Below are 20,382 nucleotides of genomic sequence, written 5' to 3' on the forward strand. Positions count from 1 at the left end.
GAGAGTAGGCGTGTATTATTTCTATGCATATTGAGATGCAGGATACCATATTGTAGAAGATATGTGCGCTTACACATCAAAAATACATTGCACCAGAACAAGCGATTCTGCGTCACTGCATGCTATGACCCTGGTGTGAACAGCAGGGCAGGATAAAGGCTTGTGGGGGCCACTTCAAGCCACACACAGCGTACAATGCCACCCCCACCCCTTCCCATAGCCTCACCCCCTTAGTTACACAGGGCCTACCGCCCCCCTACCCCCAAACCACACAGAGCCTATTGCTCCGCTATTGATTACTCACCTGGGTGACGTTGTGACTTCCTGGCAGCACTGCTACCTACTCGCCTCGTCAGCATCATGGACATAATGTGTCACGTGACGCCAATGAGAGGACTCGGGAGCCGCTCTGCGCTGTATGTAGCAGCACTGACAGCGCTGCTGCATACATTAATACAGAGACACGGCAGTGAGCGCCAATCCGGGAACAGGTGCCATTGGACGCCTGTTCTTGGCAGAATCACACCGACCCTGTGTGGGGTCCCAGGGATGACCGCGCCTCCTCCCCTCTTAATCAGACCCTGGTGAACAGCCGTATAGTAAATGATCTTTGGCATTGATGATGTAGGTCCTAAAATGGGCGCTAAAGTGTAAGATATTGATATAATTGTAGACTGATTGCATTATAGCGAGAGCAGTAAGCAATCACACTACTGATATGTTTTTGTGACGTTTATTATGCAGTTTTGTTATTTGGATTTGCCTCAGTTGGTAAATGCAAATTGACGTAGCTCATGCCGATATCGGTTCATTTTTTATTTTGATACATGAATAATTAAAAGTCTTTAACATATCAAATAATTCACAATAATAATAATTCATTCAAATGAACATTAGAAAACAAAAGCTGCAATACTCATTTAAATATTTTAAAGAAATTATCCCATCAGCGTTCTTACAATTTTGGAACCAGTACCAGAATGGGGATGGGCAGTTACCGTACATCTTTAAATTGACTGCACAAGTTTTAACACTGAAAGAGCGACAATAATACAAAAGAGAAGACTGCTGTGTAACCCAACACTTCCATTACATGATAATTTCATTTGCAGTTTCATTCCACCAAATTCCACATTCTGTGTACGAAGGTCACACAAACTTTTAGTGGCGCATCCACGGACAGCAGATGATTTTTGTATGGGTGCTGCAAAAACAAGAAGAAAATATAAATATCTATCACTAAATAATTCATGTTACTTTTTGAAAAAAATAAATAGGCAAGAGTGTTTTGTACTATTAAACTGTTAAAAGTTTTACCAAGTGATAATTATTTTTTAGGTCAAAGATGTCACAAATTATTATTACTACTACTAATATAGCACAGTATGTTCCTTTTCCTATGTTATGTATGGTCTGTGTAGTGGAGATGTGTTTGGGTAGGATAGCTTATAAAGGTTATGTGTGGACTGTACAGTGGAGATGTAATTTCGTAGGATAGCTTATGGAGGTTATGTGGGTGGTTCTGAAATTTGATAAGCTTGTCTGAAGAGGTGAGTTTTCAGGGAATGCTTGAAGGTTTGGAGACTAGAGCAAGGAATGTCTCATTGCGATTGGGAGGGTATTCCACAGAGTGGGTGCAGCTTAGCTACAGTCCTGTAACCATAATTGGGGGCCAGTAATGCGTGTGGATGAGAGATACAGATCTTGTGCAGTGCAGAAAAGTGTATGTAAGCAGGCTTTAGGCCATTTTTTCCCCACTTCATGTTAGAAAATATAATACTGTAGGTTCTGGTTTTACAAAATTACAGATTTTTGGCAATTATGCCAGCTGTTTTAATGCAATGTTATTCAAAAGGCTAAATCCGCTGGGGTCTTGCATTTATTAACATTGCTTTTGTCTGCAGAACAGGCCAAGATGTTGCATTTTGCAAAATTAAAACCAATTAAACATAATCCTTATTCTTTTTAAGAAACCAGATTTTTCTAGTAAACAGACAGTTGAATACAGGGTTCACTAAACTAGGATGTTACCAGGGGTGCCAAGAGGTTGGTAGTTGTAGAGTACACCTGCTGCACTTGGAGGGGTTTAGTAGTGGTGGCTTCACCAGAATCACTTTATAGGCAGGTAAAAAGTCACCAACAACTCTTGGCCGATCCGTCCCCTAAACAGTGCACGCAACACCGGCTATACAAAGATTAGGGACGTATCCAAATGTAGAAAGACCCCAAGGATACTCTCAGCATGGATGTTTTCTCATTGCTGAAAGAGCTTATTAGAAGTGTGTGTATGAGAGAGAGACACAGAGATAAGGTAATGTCTTTAGAACAGGCAGTGATATTTTACAAAATAACTTAAAACTGCATTCCAATAGCTGTCTGTGAGTGGGGATGCCCTGCCCACATTTGGGAGACCATTTGTTGGGTTCAACCTAGCACCAGAATAAAAAAAAAGAAAAGTGATTGAGTGGGGTTTAGGAGGCTTGGCAGTATTAGCCTATTGTGTTGCTAGTCCAGAGTCTGTGGACTGAAGCGCACCAAAACCTGAGAGAAGTGTTACCTTTTGGGAATCGCAGGAAGCTAAACCCCATTGCAGAACTCCATGAGCTCCAACTGTTGGCAGGGTTAGGGGCCCATTTGTCAATAAGTTTTATCATACGTAATGAGTTTTAAAATCTCGTTACGCATGATAAATAGTGCTCCAGCCAATCAGTTCCCAACTGATGACAGTTAGGAGCTGATTGGCTGGAGCACCAGTATTATAAACTCATTGCGTATGATAAAACTTGTTAATAATTGGGCCCCTAAATGCCTTGTTTCTGTTTAACATCCACAGAGGTGGTGCTAGACTAACAAAGCTCTTGCAGAAAGCCTGTGCATTATACCTAGGGGTCTGTTTACCAAGCCTTGGACGGAGTTAAGTACCAGCCAACCAGCTCCTAACTCATTTTTCAAAAACAGCCTGTGAAATGGCAGTTAGGAGCTGATTGGCTGGTACTGTATCTCGGTTCACTTTCATCTCTATCCAAGGCTTAGTAAATAGACCCCCTAATGATTAGATCTTCCAACCCAAACTAAACCGTTCCAGTGCTGATAGGGTCTAAACACCCGGACTTCTGGCTACACATTTACACTGGAGAAAACACTCCTCTACCACTAAAAACTATATAAATTAAATCTGACCTTTATGGTCAGATATCTGACCATAAAGGGCAGCCTGAATTGATTTAGGTGACTGGGGGATCAGTATACCCACCCTCATAACTATAAAAGGTGAGCCAGCTAATTGGTCATTTAAACACTTAATTAACATTTTTTACAAATGTTGTTAAATTGTAATTTGAAAAAAAAATAATTATTTAACTAAAAATGTTTTAACTATTTTCTAAAAATAAAATCCCAAAGGGATATCTAGCACCTCCTTCACCCCCCAAAGCTGTAGTCTTTTCACTCACTCCTGTAGACTTAGGGCTCATACACACTAGACGATGTATGTGATGAGTGATATGGATGTGGGGGGGGGGGGGGGGGGGAAGAGCGGGGCCATGCTGCATGTACAGCCAACTGGGGATATAAATCATCCCTGGGGAGCGTGCATCATTGATTATTCACTGCATACACACTGGACGATATGAACGATATATATCGTTGACTGATATCATTATCGTTTATATGATTCACTTATCGTCTAGTGTGTATGCAGCTTTAGAGCTTCCTGTCACAATTGACCCTAAGTACCAATAGTCCCCATTGATTTCATTACCCCTCCCATCCCATTGCTATAAAACCCATGTCAACTGGCAATAAATCCCTTTGGCTTTAACCTCCTGCACCTAAGTATCTATACCTCAGAGCATGGCAGCAGGGCTTCAGAGGGGCAGAAGTTTTACTGTAAAAGGAATATGGGAGGATTTGGATGAATGCATACAGCAAATATTAGACAGCTTTGTTTTTACACTAAAATGTAGAATTAAGCAAAGACATGCCCGAACCAACTCTAAATCTCTCTGCACATTCTATTTCTGTATAACCTCCAGGGCAACAACCTTTGGCCGAGTGAGAGAACCCGAGTGAGGCAACAATATTAACAACAAATAACACTCATGATTATTATAGTACGTAATTTAGCAGGATCATAACCACATTTAGCTGCATGCATTGGGGGGGGAGGGGAGGGCAGTGGGCAACAAGAAGTGTAAGGGAGCACTTGGTTCTGCGATCACACTTAGGCAGTACGCTCGCAAGCGGGTCGATGTTCCCCACTGCGCATGCACACGAGGGGAGCTCCGTTGTGCGCATGCGCGAGACCCCGGCTTTCCATCGCTCGGGGTCTCGCACCAAAGGGGGCATGCTGTCGATGTTGATTGACAGCACGCCCCCTTTGGTGGGCGTGCCGGGGGCGTACCTGCCAGACTGAGGCATTCCAATGGGAACGCCTACCATCTTAAGCCGGCCCCACTGACATCACTAGTGATGTCAGTGGGAGTGATTTGGGCTCTGATAGAGCCAAAATCACTCCAGGGCTTGCGGCAGCGAGACCCTACTGCAGGGTCTCCGTCGCAAGCCCGATGGTCGCGATGGTCTTGACCATCACGACCATCATCATGGACGCTCGATATAGCTGTGGGTGGTCACCCACACTATACGAGCGTCCAGGAGGACGCTCCATTTTCATGGAGGAGGGCCCTGATTCAGAGCGAGCGCTCTGGTCAGAGCGTTCAGCTCTGAATCAGGCCCTTAGTTCTCTTTTGACAGTGATCAGAGAAGAGACTGAACAAGTAATCACCAGTGGAGGTTGCTGAACTGGATTTGTGGCACGGATTTATGTAAAAGGATAAAGGCCCGTATTCAATTAGGTGCAAAAATCGCATTAAAAACAAAAATTTAAAAAAAATGGCTCATTTGTATTTTTTACTACATTTGTGTTTTTTATGTTTTTTTATTGTGAGCTTTCTAAATAAAAAAAAAAAAAAAAAAGTCCCGTACTTTTCGCAGTCATCGCTGGTTTTGCATGTATCACGCATGTCACCGCTTATCCCCATATTCAATTAGAAAGTGGCGAAAACAGCACCCGACGAATTTTAAACCAGCGAAATGTCCTATCAAAAATGGGGAAAACACACTGTACCCCCCGAAAATACTTAAAAAAAAAAAAAACACCTGCCGCAGACACCTGCAATCTTAAAAACACCTGGGGCATACTTGTGGACTTTTTTTTTTAAGAGTTTACCTTTGGGGGGCTGTCCCAAGGGTGCAGGGTGGTTCCCAGAAGTTTGCACCCCAAAACCCCAATTCTGCACTTTTTTTTCGACAGCTTTCAAAGGCGATTTTTTTTGCCGATTCCAATGCATTGACTTTCCGCACCGGCGAAAAAAAAGTCTTTGGAATTGAATATGGGGATAAGTTTTTCGCCAGGCGAACTGTCGTCACCTGCGAAACTTTTCGCCAAAAACTGCTTTTCACATTTAATTGAATATGGTGGAGACCCTGGAAAAACACCAAACTGCCAAAGATTCACTGAACTTACAGATTGTAATGTGACATGTAATGTTTGACATTCAGAGTTTGAGTTGATGAGACGAGAGGGCTGACTCTCCAATTACTGGGTTTGCTTCACTTATGTAGAGTTAATATTGTGCCACTGAAGATGGAAAATGAATAAGCGTTGCTACAATTACCGGATTGTTGGGTAGTTTGGAAGAGGCACATCATTTCATTTCCAGTACACCGCATGGTTTCCTCCGAGTAACAGTAATCAGAAGAATCACTAGCACATGTTTGGCAGGTCACTCCATTTGGTTGAACGTTATCATCAGGTACTGTAAATCAGAAACATAAAAAGTAATAGAAATAGGTCTTAAGTCATACACTACAGGTTTCTACAGCATCTACAGCAGACCAATGGAACAGTTGGAGTGATTACATGATATTGAATTGCACACCATAAATGGAGCAATTAATTTTAAGATAGGACAGATAGTCTCTGGTGCGTCGTCCGTGAACAATAATTTATCCTCCCCCTATATTTGCAGATTATCGTGTGTCTCCTGAGGGGAAAATTCAATAAAAATGTAAATATAAAGGCAGGACATCATGAGTGTTCAAAAGAGCAAGTTCCACCTCTGTAATACAAAAATAAAATAAAAGCGCAAAGATTGCTCCCTAAATTGTACAATGCCCCCCTCCTTCCTGATGATAGGACAATCAGCACTAAGCGTTGCCAGTCTAGGCTGGTGGAAACACAGAGAGGAGAAAGCAATTGTGGAGTCATGCCCACCATGATTTCAATCAACCCTAGGCCAGTTGGCACAGATTCCCCTAATGTGCAGGTTCCCTCCTCATTGAGGTACCCAGTTCTACTGCCCATAGTACTAGGGCTCATCCCACACTTGTAAGGCCATGGTTGCTGGGTACTTGCGGGAAGAATTAGAATAAAAAATATATATATATTCCTTGGCACACTACTGGCAAACTGTCTGCTGGTACCTGTAGTGTGCTTGAGTTTTCTAAGCAGATACCCTTCAGTTGTACTGTATGGTAGTTCACAATTGTTGATTTCCAGACAATATTCTCGTGAAACATCGCCTTTGTGGGTGGACGTATCTAACGGTCTAGGTATATTAGGGATTTAATAATGAAATACAAATCAATCAATATCCTAACCAGCTCTGGTACTTTCAGCCTAGGTCTGATTACCCCATAATAGGGGGGGGCGTGGCTGATTTAAGGCCATAGAGGTTTTTAATTGGCTTTGCACTTTGGAGAATATGGTAATCAAGGTAGTAGGCTTTATAAAGCAACAGATATGTATATGCAGATAGTAAACCACCATTAGAGGTTTTATGTCCCCAGAGTTCAGCAGTGGGGCAGATAGGGAGCAGGTAAATTATCTTTGTTAAAACATGAATTATTTTTATTCAAGGTAACTGGCTTATACATATTTGATACTTGATAATGATGACATTAACTGAAGTAATTTGTATGAGCATTGTTTAGTGATACTGTAACATACCGTGTTGCTAATAATCCATGATAGCTTCCTAAAGACTTTATGGTGGGTTGATGAGGATTAAGGTTTGCAGTAGCCAGATCCATAGCTTGAGAGGACCATTACTATTGAAACTGGGTGTGAGGTCATGTTTCTTTGCATTTCTATTTAGAGTCAAATCCCTTGTAATTCCATATAAAAGTACAGGGCTATGAAAAGTAAACCACCCCCTACTTCATGCATTATGGAGCGAGTTCTAAGTAATGAAGATAAACTTGGACAACAGGTACATCGGAGGATATCCTAGGAATTTGTTGAAAATATTAAATATCCGTTACAAATTTTGTACCGTGACAGATCTGAAAAAAAATCATTAGACATTATACGCTGGCTATTATACCCGACATGTTATGTTCTGCTATAGAGAATGCTGTTATTTAAATGGAAACTGTCTTTGGCCACAATGGAGAACACATTTAACAATTTTAGCACTGTTAAAGTGATTTGTATCACCACCTGGTGACATAAAAATAAATATATATATATTTTTTTTTTTTCAATTAATGAAAGAGTCCCTGAAGTACCGGTTTTCCAAATCTCTCTTCATTAAGAGCCTTATAAATCACTCCACAGTGCTCTAAGATGTGATACTTTAATTTTAACAGCACTGCCTATTAAGTTAACATTTTAGGGATCTGAGCTCTTGGTAACTGATGTTACCTAAAGCGGCTTTCAGCCAACAAGAACTGAAAAAAAACTGGCACTAACCATTTTACAATTCTCGTTTATATTTGAAAATGTTCCATAATACAATGTACAACAGAAAGTGACCGATTCAGAGGTGGACGCCGTGTATGTCGTACACAAGCGACCAATTTGTTACAGCCAGGTGGACGCAGAACTAATTTGGATGCAGAGAGAAACAATTTCAGTGGGCATTGTGGGTGGCAACAGGGGCGTGGCTAGCCAGGCGCAACGTGATGTGGGCGTGTCATGGTCAGTAACTGCGTCCTTGAAAGGTTCATTGTTTCCTATAATAAAAAGGTCTGTTATTATAATGACAAACTTACAGCAGTGAAATGAAAATAGAAACACTTACATATCGGTGTCGGTGGTCTACAGTTATCTGTGTGACAGCAAGTGGTTGACATCTTGATCCTGCCATTAGCAACACTAACACTCCCCAAAACACTGCATTGGTTTCTAGGTGCACACGCCATTGAAAATACTTTACTCACTGCTGATCCATCTATAAAAAGCACATAAATAATGATGAGGATCTTATATAAAAGAAGCACCTGGCACCAGACCCCTATTGAGTGTTTTAGTCCAGCATCTGGATGGCCCTGGCTATGCGTCACGCACAGCCAGATCCTGGACTAAAACATTCAATAGGGGTACATTCAAACACTATGTGTGGACTTTGGAGCTCATTCAGACCCTCTCGATAGATGCGAACGCTCACTCGATGCGTATGCAAATTCGGCAAAGTGACGGCAAGTCAGGCGATCGCACGGCAAGTCATAAACACGCCCACTATGTCTTGGCGTGCGATCACTTTGTGTATGCAGACGCCCACCAGCCATTCATAAGACTTGCGCACGTCATCTGCTGGAAGTGCATGAAACTACGGGTACATCGAGCACCATCGGATGCGATTGAGGTAGACTATACCCTGCCGCAAACACTGCAATCACTTCAGTGTGAATTCCCACCAAGTGATGTGCCCTATGACACTGCCTTTTAATTATGCACACCTCTGAAATGGCGTTGGGGGCACTCAGGCACGCCTGCTTTCGCACCTCCACTCCCCCGTTACTAGTGGACTACCCCTGTCACCACCCACAAACGGCCTCTCCTGTTACTCATTCTGCTGGGCTGTCTATGCTGGGTGAGCGCTTCCCGATCGTTCGCAGTGGTTTGCGTATGCGCATTGCGATGCATACGCACAATGCGATCCATCGGCAGCTACAAGCGAACGCATCCTAGCGAGAGGGTCTGAATGCGCTCCTTTGTCCTTTTCTGACAACAATGATCCTGTAAGACCAGGGTTGGGAAGTTAACCAATTGGGCTGTATACTGTTGGCTAGGACCAACACTTTCCAGCCTAAGTAATTTAATGGGAGGTTCGGTCAGTAGAAGGCTTCCATAGGCACAACATAGCAATCCCCACCCTGTATCGCATCTTGAGAAGGAGAGAAGCAGAATAGGGAAGTAGAAGAAAGGTAAGTGCAGGATTAGCAAGCACTGTATATAGGGCCTGATTCAGACCCACTCGTTGCCGAAGGCAGCTCGCAGGGTCTGATGGGCGTGTTTTTTTTTTTTTTTTCCCTGGTCGCTCGCTAAGCTGTGGGAGACCTCCCACAGCTTGTGCGAGCGGTCAGGAGGCCGTCGCGATTAGCGCGACCATCGGCCTTGCGACAAGACCCTGTGGTAGGGTCTCTGCTACCGCAAGGCCAAGTGGACTTCCTGCTCTAATAGAAATGCCTGCTCCTGCATTTGTGCAGCCACCCCACCCTCCCCGCCTACAAAACGGGGTGAGCTGTCACTCACCATCGACAGCTGCCCCGTCTTGTAGCGAGCCCCACAGCGACTGAAGTTCAGTCGCTGGGTGGGGCTCGCGCATGCGCAGCTCAGAAACATTGAGCGGCTCTGAATCAGGCCCATAGTCTGCACTTTTCGCCAAAAAACAACCAATTCGTCTAGCAAAAGAAAAGGAGCCTTCTGTTACATCAGGCTCTGTGTAGTATGCCTAAAAATCACTTTTTAAAGATGAATCGATGTGTGCAAATTTTGCCAGCCAGTCCCTCATAATTGTCCCAGGTTGTGTTCTTCTATAAGATGCCCAACTCTACTCTAGACAAAATGTTATTGTTGTCATGCGATAGGAGAATAAACATGCAGGTGTATACTATATAATGGATATGTGCATCGGTTGTATCAAAACCAATTACATAGAAATAAAATGGCCGTAAGGTACAGTAGTGCATGACAAAGCCCCAAACCCATTTTTGCTATCTCCAAGTCTCTCACTTACTGAAAGCAGAATGTATGACCCTACTAGAGTACAGAAGCTCAGCGCGGTTGCTCTATTGTGACATAAAGCATCAGGGAGGCTCAGAGGTGACGTCTCTGGGAGTACAGAAACTTTTATTCTTTAGTGGGAAGACATTGCTTAAAAGCAGAACTGTTAATTTATCTAACAGACAAAATGTGCTTTGACATTTCTCTTATCGTATGGTGCTTCCCCCATAACCGCATTATTTCAAGATGCAGCAACAACTGTGAATGAGGCAAAACCTCTGCCAAACCGGAACTCGGTCCTAAACCGCTTCCCTAACCCACAGTCCCACAATCCCCTGGGGCAGTAATTGACATGCCAGCATCAGGCACGCTGCTCCAACCACCTGGTACAGTAACTAGTAGGGATGTGCAGGCTCGGATAGGTTCGAGTTTGCACGCAGAGTTCGGATTTTTCCCTCCAAAAAAACAGAACTCAGAAAGAGGCTAAACGTCATCTTGCATGGACAAACATCATCATTCCTGGACAAAAGTCCAGGAATGATGATATTTGTCCATGCAAGATGACGTTTAGCCTCTTTTCGAGTTCCGTTCTTTTGGAGGGAAAAATCCGAACTTGGCGTGCAAACTCGAACCTATCCGAGGCTGCACATCCCTAGTAACTAGTGGGGCTACAACAGGAACTCGTCACCTGTACATAGGCCAATAGTAAATATTTAGATGACAAGGGGCCTGATTCAGACCCACTCGCAAGCGGCTGTCCGCTCGCAAGTGGGTCGATGTTGTGCACTGCGCATGCGCACGACGGCGGGAGCTCCGTCGTGCGCATGCGCCAGACGCGACGAGCGAAGGACTTTCCTTCGCTCGTTGTGTCTGATCAAAGGGGGCGTGCTGTCGATGTTGATTGACAGCACGCCCCCTTTGGTGGGCGTGCCTCCCAGACGGGGGCGTTCCCAAGGGAATGCCTACTGTCAGAAGCCGGCCCACTGACATCACTAGTGATGTCAGTGGGAGTGATTTTATAGAGCCAAAATCACTCCGGGCCTTGCGGTTGAAAAACTCAACCGCAGGCTCCGGCTCGCAGTGGCGATGGTCAAGACCATCGCAGCCATCAAACTGCACGCTCGTATAGGCTGTGGGTGGTGACCCACAGCTATACAAGCATCCAGGAGGACGCTCCATAATTATGGAGGGCGGCCCTCATTCAGAGCGTGCGCTCTGCTCAGAGCGTCCGGCTCTGAATGAGGGCCAAAGTCCCTTCTCAATCTGAAGCCTCTGTCAGATCTCTTTTTTTTTTTTTTTTTTTTAATAAAAAGTTTTTTTTTCTTTTTTTGGTGAGCTGTAAGGATCTCTACCCCTGCTTACTTTTTACTCTTATTCTCAAGGTTTGTTCTCTTTATCTTCATTCTTCCCCCCCCCCACACACACACACTCTGGTTTCTCTCTATGGGGTCTATTTATCAATGAACTCTGCCCTTAAAATATACGAGAACTGCATTTCCCACATGTGTAAGGGTAGAATTAAATATCCCTCTGATGTGCCAGAAAGGAAAGCAGGAGGTAATGGAGCCATCTCCTGCTTTCTGTCCACCAGCTCCCGCAGCAGCCGTCCCTATAGTTATCTATGGTGACAGTATTTAACAAGATACAGAAAGCTTTAATTTGCGGATCTTGTCTGCATGGACTAGTGCCATCTTCAGTCTGCATTAGATTATCTGCAATTGGGCAGCCCTGCCAGAGAGGGATCTTGTGATTCCTCTCCAGTGGGCTGCAAGATGTCACAAAGCGAAACGCGGCTTTTGCCGGAATACGCATGTGCAACTAGATAGCCGCGATGGAGTGCATAGGTAGAAGTAAAGTGATGGCAGATCTGATCACTTTACTTCTTATTGATCATCGGACTGGGATCCATTCAGAGGGAATCGGTATGATTCACCACCAGACCCATGCCCAGCGGTTGGAAAGGACAGCGGCATCCCAAGGTTAGTATTCTCAAACCTAATTCTACCCCCTAACCCTCCCTTAGGGGTGCCTAAACCTAACTTTCCCCCCAGTGCCTAACCCTAATCCCCCTCCAAGTGCCTAAACCTAACCACCCCTTCCCCGCCACCTAAACCTAAGTCTCCCGGGGGGGTGCCTAACCCCAAGTCCCCCCCAGGGGTGCCTAACGCTAACTCCCCTTCCCCTAGCCTAAGCCTAACATACCAGGGGGGTGCCTAACCCCAAGTACCCCCTGGGAACCCTAAACCTATCCCTACCCCCCCCCCCTGCAGCTATCCGCGCTCGGCGTCCCTTCGATCGGGATGCCGGGCACCGGTCTCCCGGCATCGGTAAAATGACAGGCGTCTAGATTTAGATGCCTGTCATTTAACCATCGCCGGGATTAAGCAGTCGGGAAGCCGGCTGTCGGGATTACGTCCGCAGCTTCCCGACTGCATACCCATTCTGAGCTATTGTCCCTGCAATTAAAAATGTAAACATCTCAGCAGAATAATCATCTTTATTGACAATTTTCGAGGGCAGACTGCATGTTTTAATATATAGGTCTTAATTTACCCATCTAAGAATCTTTCTTTGTCATTCTGCATGCAGTGACCAGAACTGTTCACTTGAAGTCACGTGATCCACCTGCAAGTAGCCCAGGGGCAGAAACTAATGCTTATTTCTGTCTGCACCATCCAGAGGTGCAAGTAAACTGTATCCTCATGGTTGCTCAAAGCTTGATCATAGGCATTGACCCTAATGTGGCTCACTGACAGGAAGTTTGGTTTCCAATGGTGCACCAAGCAAGGTTGCAGTAATAGCAGCTTTGGTGACTGACCACAGGCACCAGGAGGATTGAGAATTGTATAATTTCCTCAGAGAAGGCGGAAACACCCAGTCTTCCCTTTCCTCTATGAGCTGGAAGTGATGTGCAGAGCTACATCGAGCACAGGGTCTATCAAAAGAAAGAAGGTGACTTGGCCCAAAGTGACCAATCCGGTTATACAGCAGATATCATTTTATAGAAGTAAATGATCAATGATAGCTAGGAGCTGATTGGATGCTTTGGGCAACTTCATTTGTCCTGTCTAGATGGTTTGAGTGATACATCTCCCCATAAATGAAGTGAGGTGAGTAAAGAGATGGATAACCTACAGTTGGAATCTTGGAGGAGTCTTTTTAAATCTTGCTGCTGGTGATCTACAGTCCTGCTACATCTTTGCCGTCGATGCGGCAAGAGTGCGCATGCATCTCGGCAGGCGACTTGCCGCGTACGACACAGTACTCCAGCGGCAGCGTTCTTCCCCCCCCCCATACAATCCTATGAATCACGGGAGAAAAAAAAAAAAGCACGTGCGTGACTCGCGGCATGGGTGCTGCGGCAAGTCACAGCGGCGGCAAAGATGCAGAAGGACACATCTGTGATAAAGTATCTTTAGCAATGTTTCAATTATCATGTGATACATACATAAATAAGTCACGGTGTAGGAAGATGCACAGGCGTAATCCGCAGGACAGACCAGACTGGCTCCTTCGCAGTATTCATCATACAGATTAGCACACGTCTTGCAAGAAAGTGCATAACCTATGGGAAGAAGCAGAACATCTGTTAGCACATATTACAAAGACATTATGCAACATTTCACAACACAGTCAGCTTCAATTCAGAACCAACATATGGCGTATTAAGTACAGATACTAACTGGCCAAAATAATGTAATTTACCATATGTAGAAAAAAAAAAAAACACCACACAGGAAACACCTGCTAAGATGGTCTCCTAGTTATTGGGCGGATACAGCGTTAGTATCAAAACAAGTCCAAAAATATGCATATTTCTACACATATAAAAAGCCACAGACTTCAAGATCTGTGGTTGTAGGCAGCATGTGCTTCTAGTTTACGGCAAGTTTATGGTATTTGCATCTTCCCTTTAACCGGCGCAAAAGATACGTCTCCTACCAGGCGAATCTGCGTTAAATTGCTGATCTATATGAGTGACAGCCGTGTGAACACTCACTTACTGATCTCTTTCCACCCCTGTTTGGAATACGCACAAACTGTATAAGATTCTTCAATCGCTCATCAGTATGCACTCACATAACGCAAAATACACTATGCAACCTGCCTGGTACTCACTCTGTATCAGTGCAGCACGGAGGACAATAATTCCTAACAATGTAATTTGACAGATTAATTATTTTTCATTTGAATATCACATTAAAGGTCTTAAAGAACCAGAAACCAAGCAGTAAGGTCTTCCCTGCCTCTCATCCCCCTGAGGTACAAAGAGAAAAGGTATCCAGGCGTCCTCCAATGTGGAGCTAAATGAGCACATTCTTCTTTATAACGTCTGTTCCCTGCCTGTAATAATAGCAGCACACAAATGGCAGAAAGATAGAAGATGCTCCCATAAATGAGCTCAGGCATCACCGTCCGCAGGTAGTGGAATCACTGTTGCCAGCCATGATTAGCTCTGGCAGAATAGAGGCACAAAGTCCAACGACCCCCTGGAAAACACCACCAGCCCCCACAAGGAAGTGTGAGTTTCGTTGCATGTCCACACATCACGGGTCTCAGAGCGGGATGCAATCGGGAAGCTGGCTGACATTATACCAACAGCCGGCTTCCCGACTGTCATATCCCGGTGAGGGTGAAATGACCGCCGTCCAGATGTAGACGCAGCTCATTTTACCGACGCCGGGAGACCGGCGCCCGGCATCCCGATTGAAGGGATGCCGGGCGCCGTGAGCGGACAGCCTCGGAGGGGGGGGGGGGGGGGTTATAGGGTTAGGTTTAGGGCTAGGCACCGCCCCAGGAGGTTAGGGTTAGGCTAGGGGGAGGGAGGGTTAGGCACACCCGGGGAAGGGTGTGGTTAGGTTTAGGCAGCGGGGAGGGGGAGGGGGGGTTAGGTTTAGGCACTTAGAGGGGGGGGGGGGGGGGGAATAGGGTTAGGCATATGGTGGGGGAGGTTAGGTTTAGGCACCCCTAAGGGAGGGTTAGGGTTAGGTTAGGTTAGCACTTACCTGGGGACGATCGGGATTTCCAGCGCTGTCGGGCTCCCGCTGCCGGGATCTTTTCCTCTGTCGGCCTGACGCTGCCGGGATTCGAACTGCCGGCCATGCGGCCGGCGGTATTACATACAGATTCCCTCAGAGCAGCTCCTGGATGTAATGAGCTGGCGTTAGCTGGCTACTTGGTATAAAAGTGTGACACAAAATAAGGAATCAGAAAAATGGTCTTAACAGGAGGATATCTGGATTCCTGAGTAAGGATTAGAGATGTGCGAGGAGGGTAAGAAGCTAAATGGGAAAGGAGAGAAGATACGGGGACAAAACGGGAGACATGCAGAGCCGGCCCTAAACAGTTTGATGCCCTAGGCAAGATTTTGTGTAGTGCCCCCTAGCACCATTGCTAGCTTCGTCTCTGAACCAGCACCCCTCTCCCAGCACAGCACCCATCAATCAGCAATAAAGATCACAGCAGCAGCCAGCAACATCCATCACCCCTCAACCATTGCAATATGTGGTAACCTTGACTTTACGTGGTAAGTAAAGAGTTTACCTTGTGTGTTGTGGTTCAATCTTCACTCGACTTACAGAGAGGTGAGAGTAATGGAAGCACATGAAGGGGTGACGAGGCAGCTTGTGGTTTTTATTTTGTGAACACAGGTTTATTAGAGAGTCGGCAGGGCACTTGCATAAATAACTCACCTCACTCAATGATCCAGCCTTTGTATTGCATCAGTGGGAAAAAACATCAATAATGAGATTGCACATAAAAACAATGGCATTTGCACGGCACCATACAGATTGGTGTAATAATACTTCGGCAGTATGACCATACAATGTAAGGCAACTTTTACGTTACTATTCACAGTTGAATTCAGTATTGAGCATACATTCTTATCTCAAACTGTTGCACAGTACAAGAAAACAATTCAGCAATGATGTCAGTACTAAACTAACAGTTTCAATGTCCAGATGACCTTAAACACAAAACAGTGTATTCCTACCCGTCTTCGCTGCTGCAGCTGGTGGAGCTCTTATAGATCAGTTTAAGTTGACCATGGTACTAGTCCCACTTAGTGTAACGTTTGTTAGTATTAAATCTGGGAGGGAAGAATCGCCAATGTGTGTATGGAAGTCCTGTACACAGTACAGCAATTCAGTCACTGAATGTTAATTCCACTTTTCTCTCTATAAGCACATTCAATTCTCAGGCAATCAGGTTATTCAATATTCCTAAACAACTGTTACTGTAAAGTGTCCCGCAGTTCTATCCCAGGTTGATGAGCTATATTATCTCCTTTAAGTAGTGTATTCCAGCTTTCAAGTATCAAAGAATCACTGTGCTGTGAAATAGGACAGTCTTGGTGTGATCCGGAAAACATGCAGGGTAAATATTGGTGAGCTTGGTCAGTGAAGCAGATAACTCCTATATACTGAAAGTGAAAGTAACACTGAGGTTCTGCTATTTGCAACAAGGTATGAGAGAGTCCAGTACTACTGAGTGTCAGTGCAGCTCTGCCTGTGGTGCAATCAATCTTCCACTCACCACTCCTGTAGCTACCTCTGGTGCAAGGCTATGTAACTTCTCCACTGCTGGAGCTGTATGTCTACACTGCAGTTAATCGGTGGCCATCTTGTGGTTAGCAGCATGGCAACTCAAAGCAATTGTTGCTGTTGGCCTGTGGCCATCTTGTGGTTGGCAGAAAAAGTTATAAATCACAATAGGACAGCGACTTCTCTTATAAGTAGTATAACTGAAATGAGGGTGCTTTGAAGTTACCCTATGATGGCTGCTGCTGTAGTATGGGGCAGGGAGGATGATTACCCTGTACTGCGTGTTGCCACTGTGGCTGTGTACCTCCACGAGCGGCTCTTGCTGCTGCGCTGGATGCCTTAATGGTGTGCTGCTCTTCGTTGCTGTGGCTCTCCTGACCCGGTCTATCTTCCGCGGGTCCCCGGCGTCCACGCTCCCGGCTCGGCTGCTCCACACTCCACTAGAGCTTTGCAGCTTGGCGGTCTTTGCCCGCTGTCCTCGTGCTGCACGCCACACTTCTCAGCTCCTGGCACGCCCTCTATATTTCACCCTCTTCGCGGGCACCTGACCACACCCCCCGCTTGAGAGACAGGACAGGTTCATCCAATCAGCACCAGCTGTCCCCTTGCTTCACACGTGCTGGGGAAACATGTATTAACTCCTTCCTTGCCCAAAGTGGTATTAACCCCTCACAGTCCTAGGGGTGTCCGTTTCATGGGTGTCACAAATACTCATCCACAGAGCTGTAACTAGACATTTCGGCGCTCTGTGCCAGAAAAAGCATTGGTGCCCCCACCCCCCTGTATGTCTCCCTGCAGACAAGACCAGCCTGCTGGACCCCGCAAAAGGTCCATGGGAGGAGGAGCTGCTGTGGCTGGGCATGCCCAGCAGCCCTCCTCCAGCAGCAAGTTCAGCCCCCCACTGGCTCTACTCCATGCTACCACTGCTGTCGGCTGTATGAGCTGCTGACCGATCAGAGCTGAGCTGAGAGCTCCTATCGCGATAGGACAGCAAGAGCAGAGGTACCATCCCCCGTCCCGGTCCCGCCATTGCCTGCTGTCAAGATGAGCTGTCCCTAGGCTTGGAATGCATGCCCCTAGGCATTTCAAAACATGCATTCAAAAGGGAAAAAGAAAAGAACAGGCATACATGTAAAGGACACAGAGATGCACCCTTATGGAGGGGGGCACATGTGTAGGTGTGGGCGGAGCCACACATGGACAGGAGGGCACAATCACACATGGGCAGGTGGGGACAGAGTTAGAGACATGCATGAGCAGGGACGCATACAGATACAGATGTGTCCTCGTGCACTGTGGCTTAAATCAAGTCAAAATAGCCCCTCTCAGCGCGCCAGGTGCTGTACGACCCGGCCACGACGAGTGTCATTTACTCAAAATGTTTCTTATTTGCATCATTTAAAACAACCATATGTGACATAACTACATTGCTAGCATATACTGATCACTGGGCCTTGCGGCACCTGTACATCTGTCTGTGACAGATTCTGGTGGGGAAGACGGGCTCTGATGCAGCAGCCGCAGATTTTCCTCATGCCACGTTCTATTATGCTTCATATGCAACTTTGTTCGCATTCAACGCCAATTCCGATGTGGTTAAAAAGTCACACCCTAATGTCTCTGGTACCCTGTGAGCAGATATACAGACCAGTGTGTGCTAGAAGCACCAGAGCAGAGAGCGACACCTCAGGCAGGAAAGAGGAACTGCACGGGCTGTGACAGGTGCTACAATGAAGACTACTTTGGGCAATATGCAGCACTTCCCATTGCTGTTTGCCCCAACCCCCCTGTGCAACATTATCTCATGCGCTCAGGGGGCAGCACAGGGTGCACTGCAGCACTGTCACGTCGCTGGGCACGGCAGGCTCTTGCGGCATTCGACCAGTGCGTTCCACAGGGGTGCACCCCCATTGTGGGTGCACCCCTCCCAACATCCCGATATCAGCGGGACAGCACTGTCCCACCCGTGGGCCGAAGCGCCCCGCGGGTGGTCTGGTCAGAAGGTTAGGAACCCACAGCGCGGCATCCATTCAGTCAAAGCCATAACTAGACTTTCTGGTGAGCCAGAGAGAGCATAGGTGCTACCCTAATTTTTTCAAAATAGGGACATAAAACAGTGCACCTGAAAAAGGGCCATGGCCTCATGAGGAAGGGCCAGGGAGGAGATAGGGGAGGCCAGGAGATGCTGGGGATAAAAGAATGAAGACAGCGCCCCCTGCACCACGGTGCCCTGTGCCATGGCACTGGTCGCACTACCCTAGTTATGGCCCTGCATTCAGTGCCGGGGGCTGGCTGGGGGATGCCCATCTAGTGACGAAGTGCCGGGCTTACCCCTTAGCCTGATGTTACAAGGGAGGCATGCCATGGGGGCACACCCCCATACAACATCACATAGGGGGCATGGCCTATGGAAATTAGGCCACATCCCCATTTCGTTTGCCACGACCTGTGAGCACTCACATCTTTCCAGCACAGGGCGCGGCTACCCCTGGAGCCGGCCATGTCGCTAGGTGAAGGGCTGGCATGATTGCAACATGGAGCAATCGACAATTTCATTGTTGTAATAATTTGCTAACAGCACATAGTTATTTGATTTCAAATATCCTGTATTAGCACCACAGACTATTATACTGTATATTGTAAAGTTGGGACTACTTTATGTGCAGGCAGCAGCACAGGACGTTTTCTAATATGGAAGATACTGCGCTTTAATCCATCTATACCAGTGGTTCTCAAACTCGGTCCTCAGGACCACACACAGGTCACATTTTGCAAGTCACCCAGCAGGTGCACAGGTGTACGCATTACTCACTGACACATTTTAAAAGATCCACAGGTGGGGCTATTTATTTCACCTGTGATTCTGTGAGGAGACCTGGAAAACATGCACTGTTTGGGGTCCTGAGGACAGAGGCTCCGATTCAGAGCCGGACGCTCTGACCAGAGCGCTCGCTCTGTATCAGGGCCGTCCTAGTTAAATTTGGAGCGGCCTTTTGGATGCTCGCATAGCTGTGGGTTACCACCCACAGCTTATGCGAACGTCCATGATGATGGTCGCGATGGTCAAGACCATCGCGACCATCGTGCTTGCGACGAGAACCTCCGGTAGGGTCTCGCTGCCGCAAGCCCTGGAGTGATTTTGGCTCCATCAGAGCCAAAATCACTCCCATTGACATCACTAGTGATGTCAGTGGGGCCGGACCCAGCCGGTGGGGCCGTACCCATGGGAACGCCTCCGTCTGGAAGCCACGCCCACCAAAGGGGCCGTGCTGTCACTCACCATCGACAGCACGCCCCCTTTGGTGCGAGACCCGGAGCGACAACTTGGCTGTCGCTATCCCGGTCTCGCGCATGCGCACGACGGAGCTCCCTCCGTCGTGCACATGCGCATTTGGGTAACATCGACCCGCTTGCGAGCGGGTCTGAATGAGACCCAGAGTTTGAGAACCTGTGATCTATACAATAATAATAATAATAATAATAATAATAATAAATAAATTATTGTCATGCCACCAATTAGCTAGAGTTGTTACTTCACTACCATAAAGGCCCCATCCATCTGCGATGGTTTACCACGATCTTGCCACCCGGCATCACAGGATAACAGAAAACCAACATGTCGGATTTCACAGATATGACAATCACGATCAAAAAGTGATCGTGATTGTCAAATCGTTGAAGTTTAACATGTAAAATTTCTGCGATCCTGCGCCAGATCGCGGAACATCGATATCCTATCGCAAGATCGCCACAATCCCTCGGTAATGTATGGGGGCCCTTTACTTATTAAATTGATCTCCACATCTTCTAGAACTGAAAGATAATTAA

The 20,382-nt window shown here is 46.3% G+C and overlaps 1 protein-coding gene across 2 annotated transcripts in view; it reads right to left on the bottom strand.

Moving 5' to 3' along the window:
- Positions 1-719: 719 nt before the first annotated feature.
- LOC148509106 (phospholipase A2 inhibitor NAI-like) overlaps positions 720-20,382 on the bottom strand; it is a 39,479-nt gene continuing 19,816 nt past the window's right edge. Inside the window, exons 2-6 of one of the 2 annotated variants that reach the window (XM_088443675.1) lie at positions 13,458-13,574; positions 8,085-8,234; positions 5,676-5,816; positions 2,345-2,429; positions 1,128-1,204 (exon numbers count right to left, since the gene is read on the bottom strand). In XM_088443675.1, coding sequence (XP_088299801.1) covers positions 2,425-2,429; positions 5,676-5,816; positions 8,085-8,234; positions 13,458-13,574 — 413 coding nt within the window. In that variant the 3' untranslated portion in view covers positions 1,128-1,204; positions 2,345-2,424. Of the gene's footprint in view, positions 1,205-2,344; positions 2,430-5,675; positions 5,817-8,084; positions 8,235-13,457; positions 13,575-20,382 lie in introns of both variants that reach the window. The other variant, XM_088443674.1, reaches the window with a different exon arrangement.

The sequence above is a fragment of the Taudactylus pleione genome, unplaced genomic scaffold (assembly GCF_031769625.1).
Source record: "Taudactylus pleione unplaced genomic scaffold, aTauple2 ptg000332l, whole genome shotgun sequence".
NCBI lineage: Eukaryota > Metazoa > Chordata > Amphibia > Anura > Myobatrachidae > Taudactylus > Taudactylus pleione.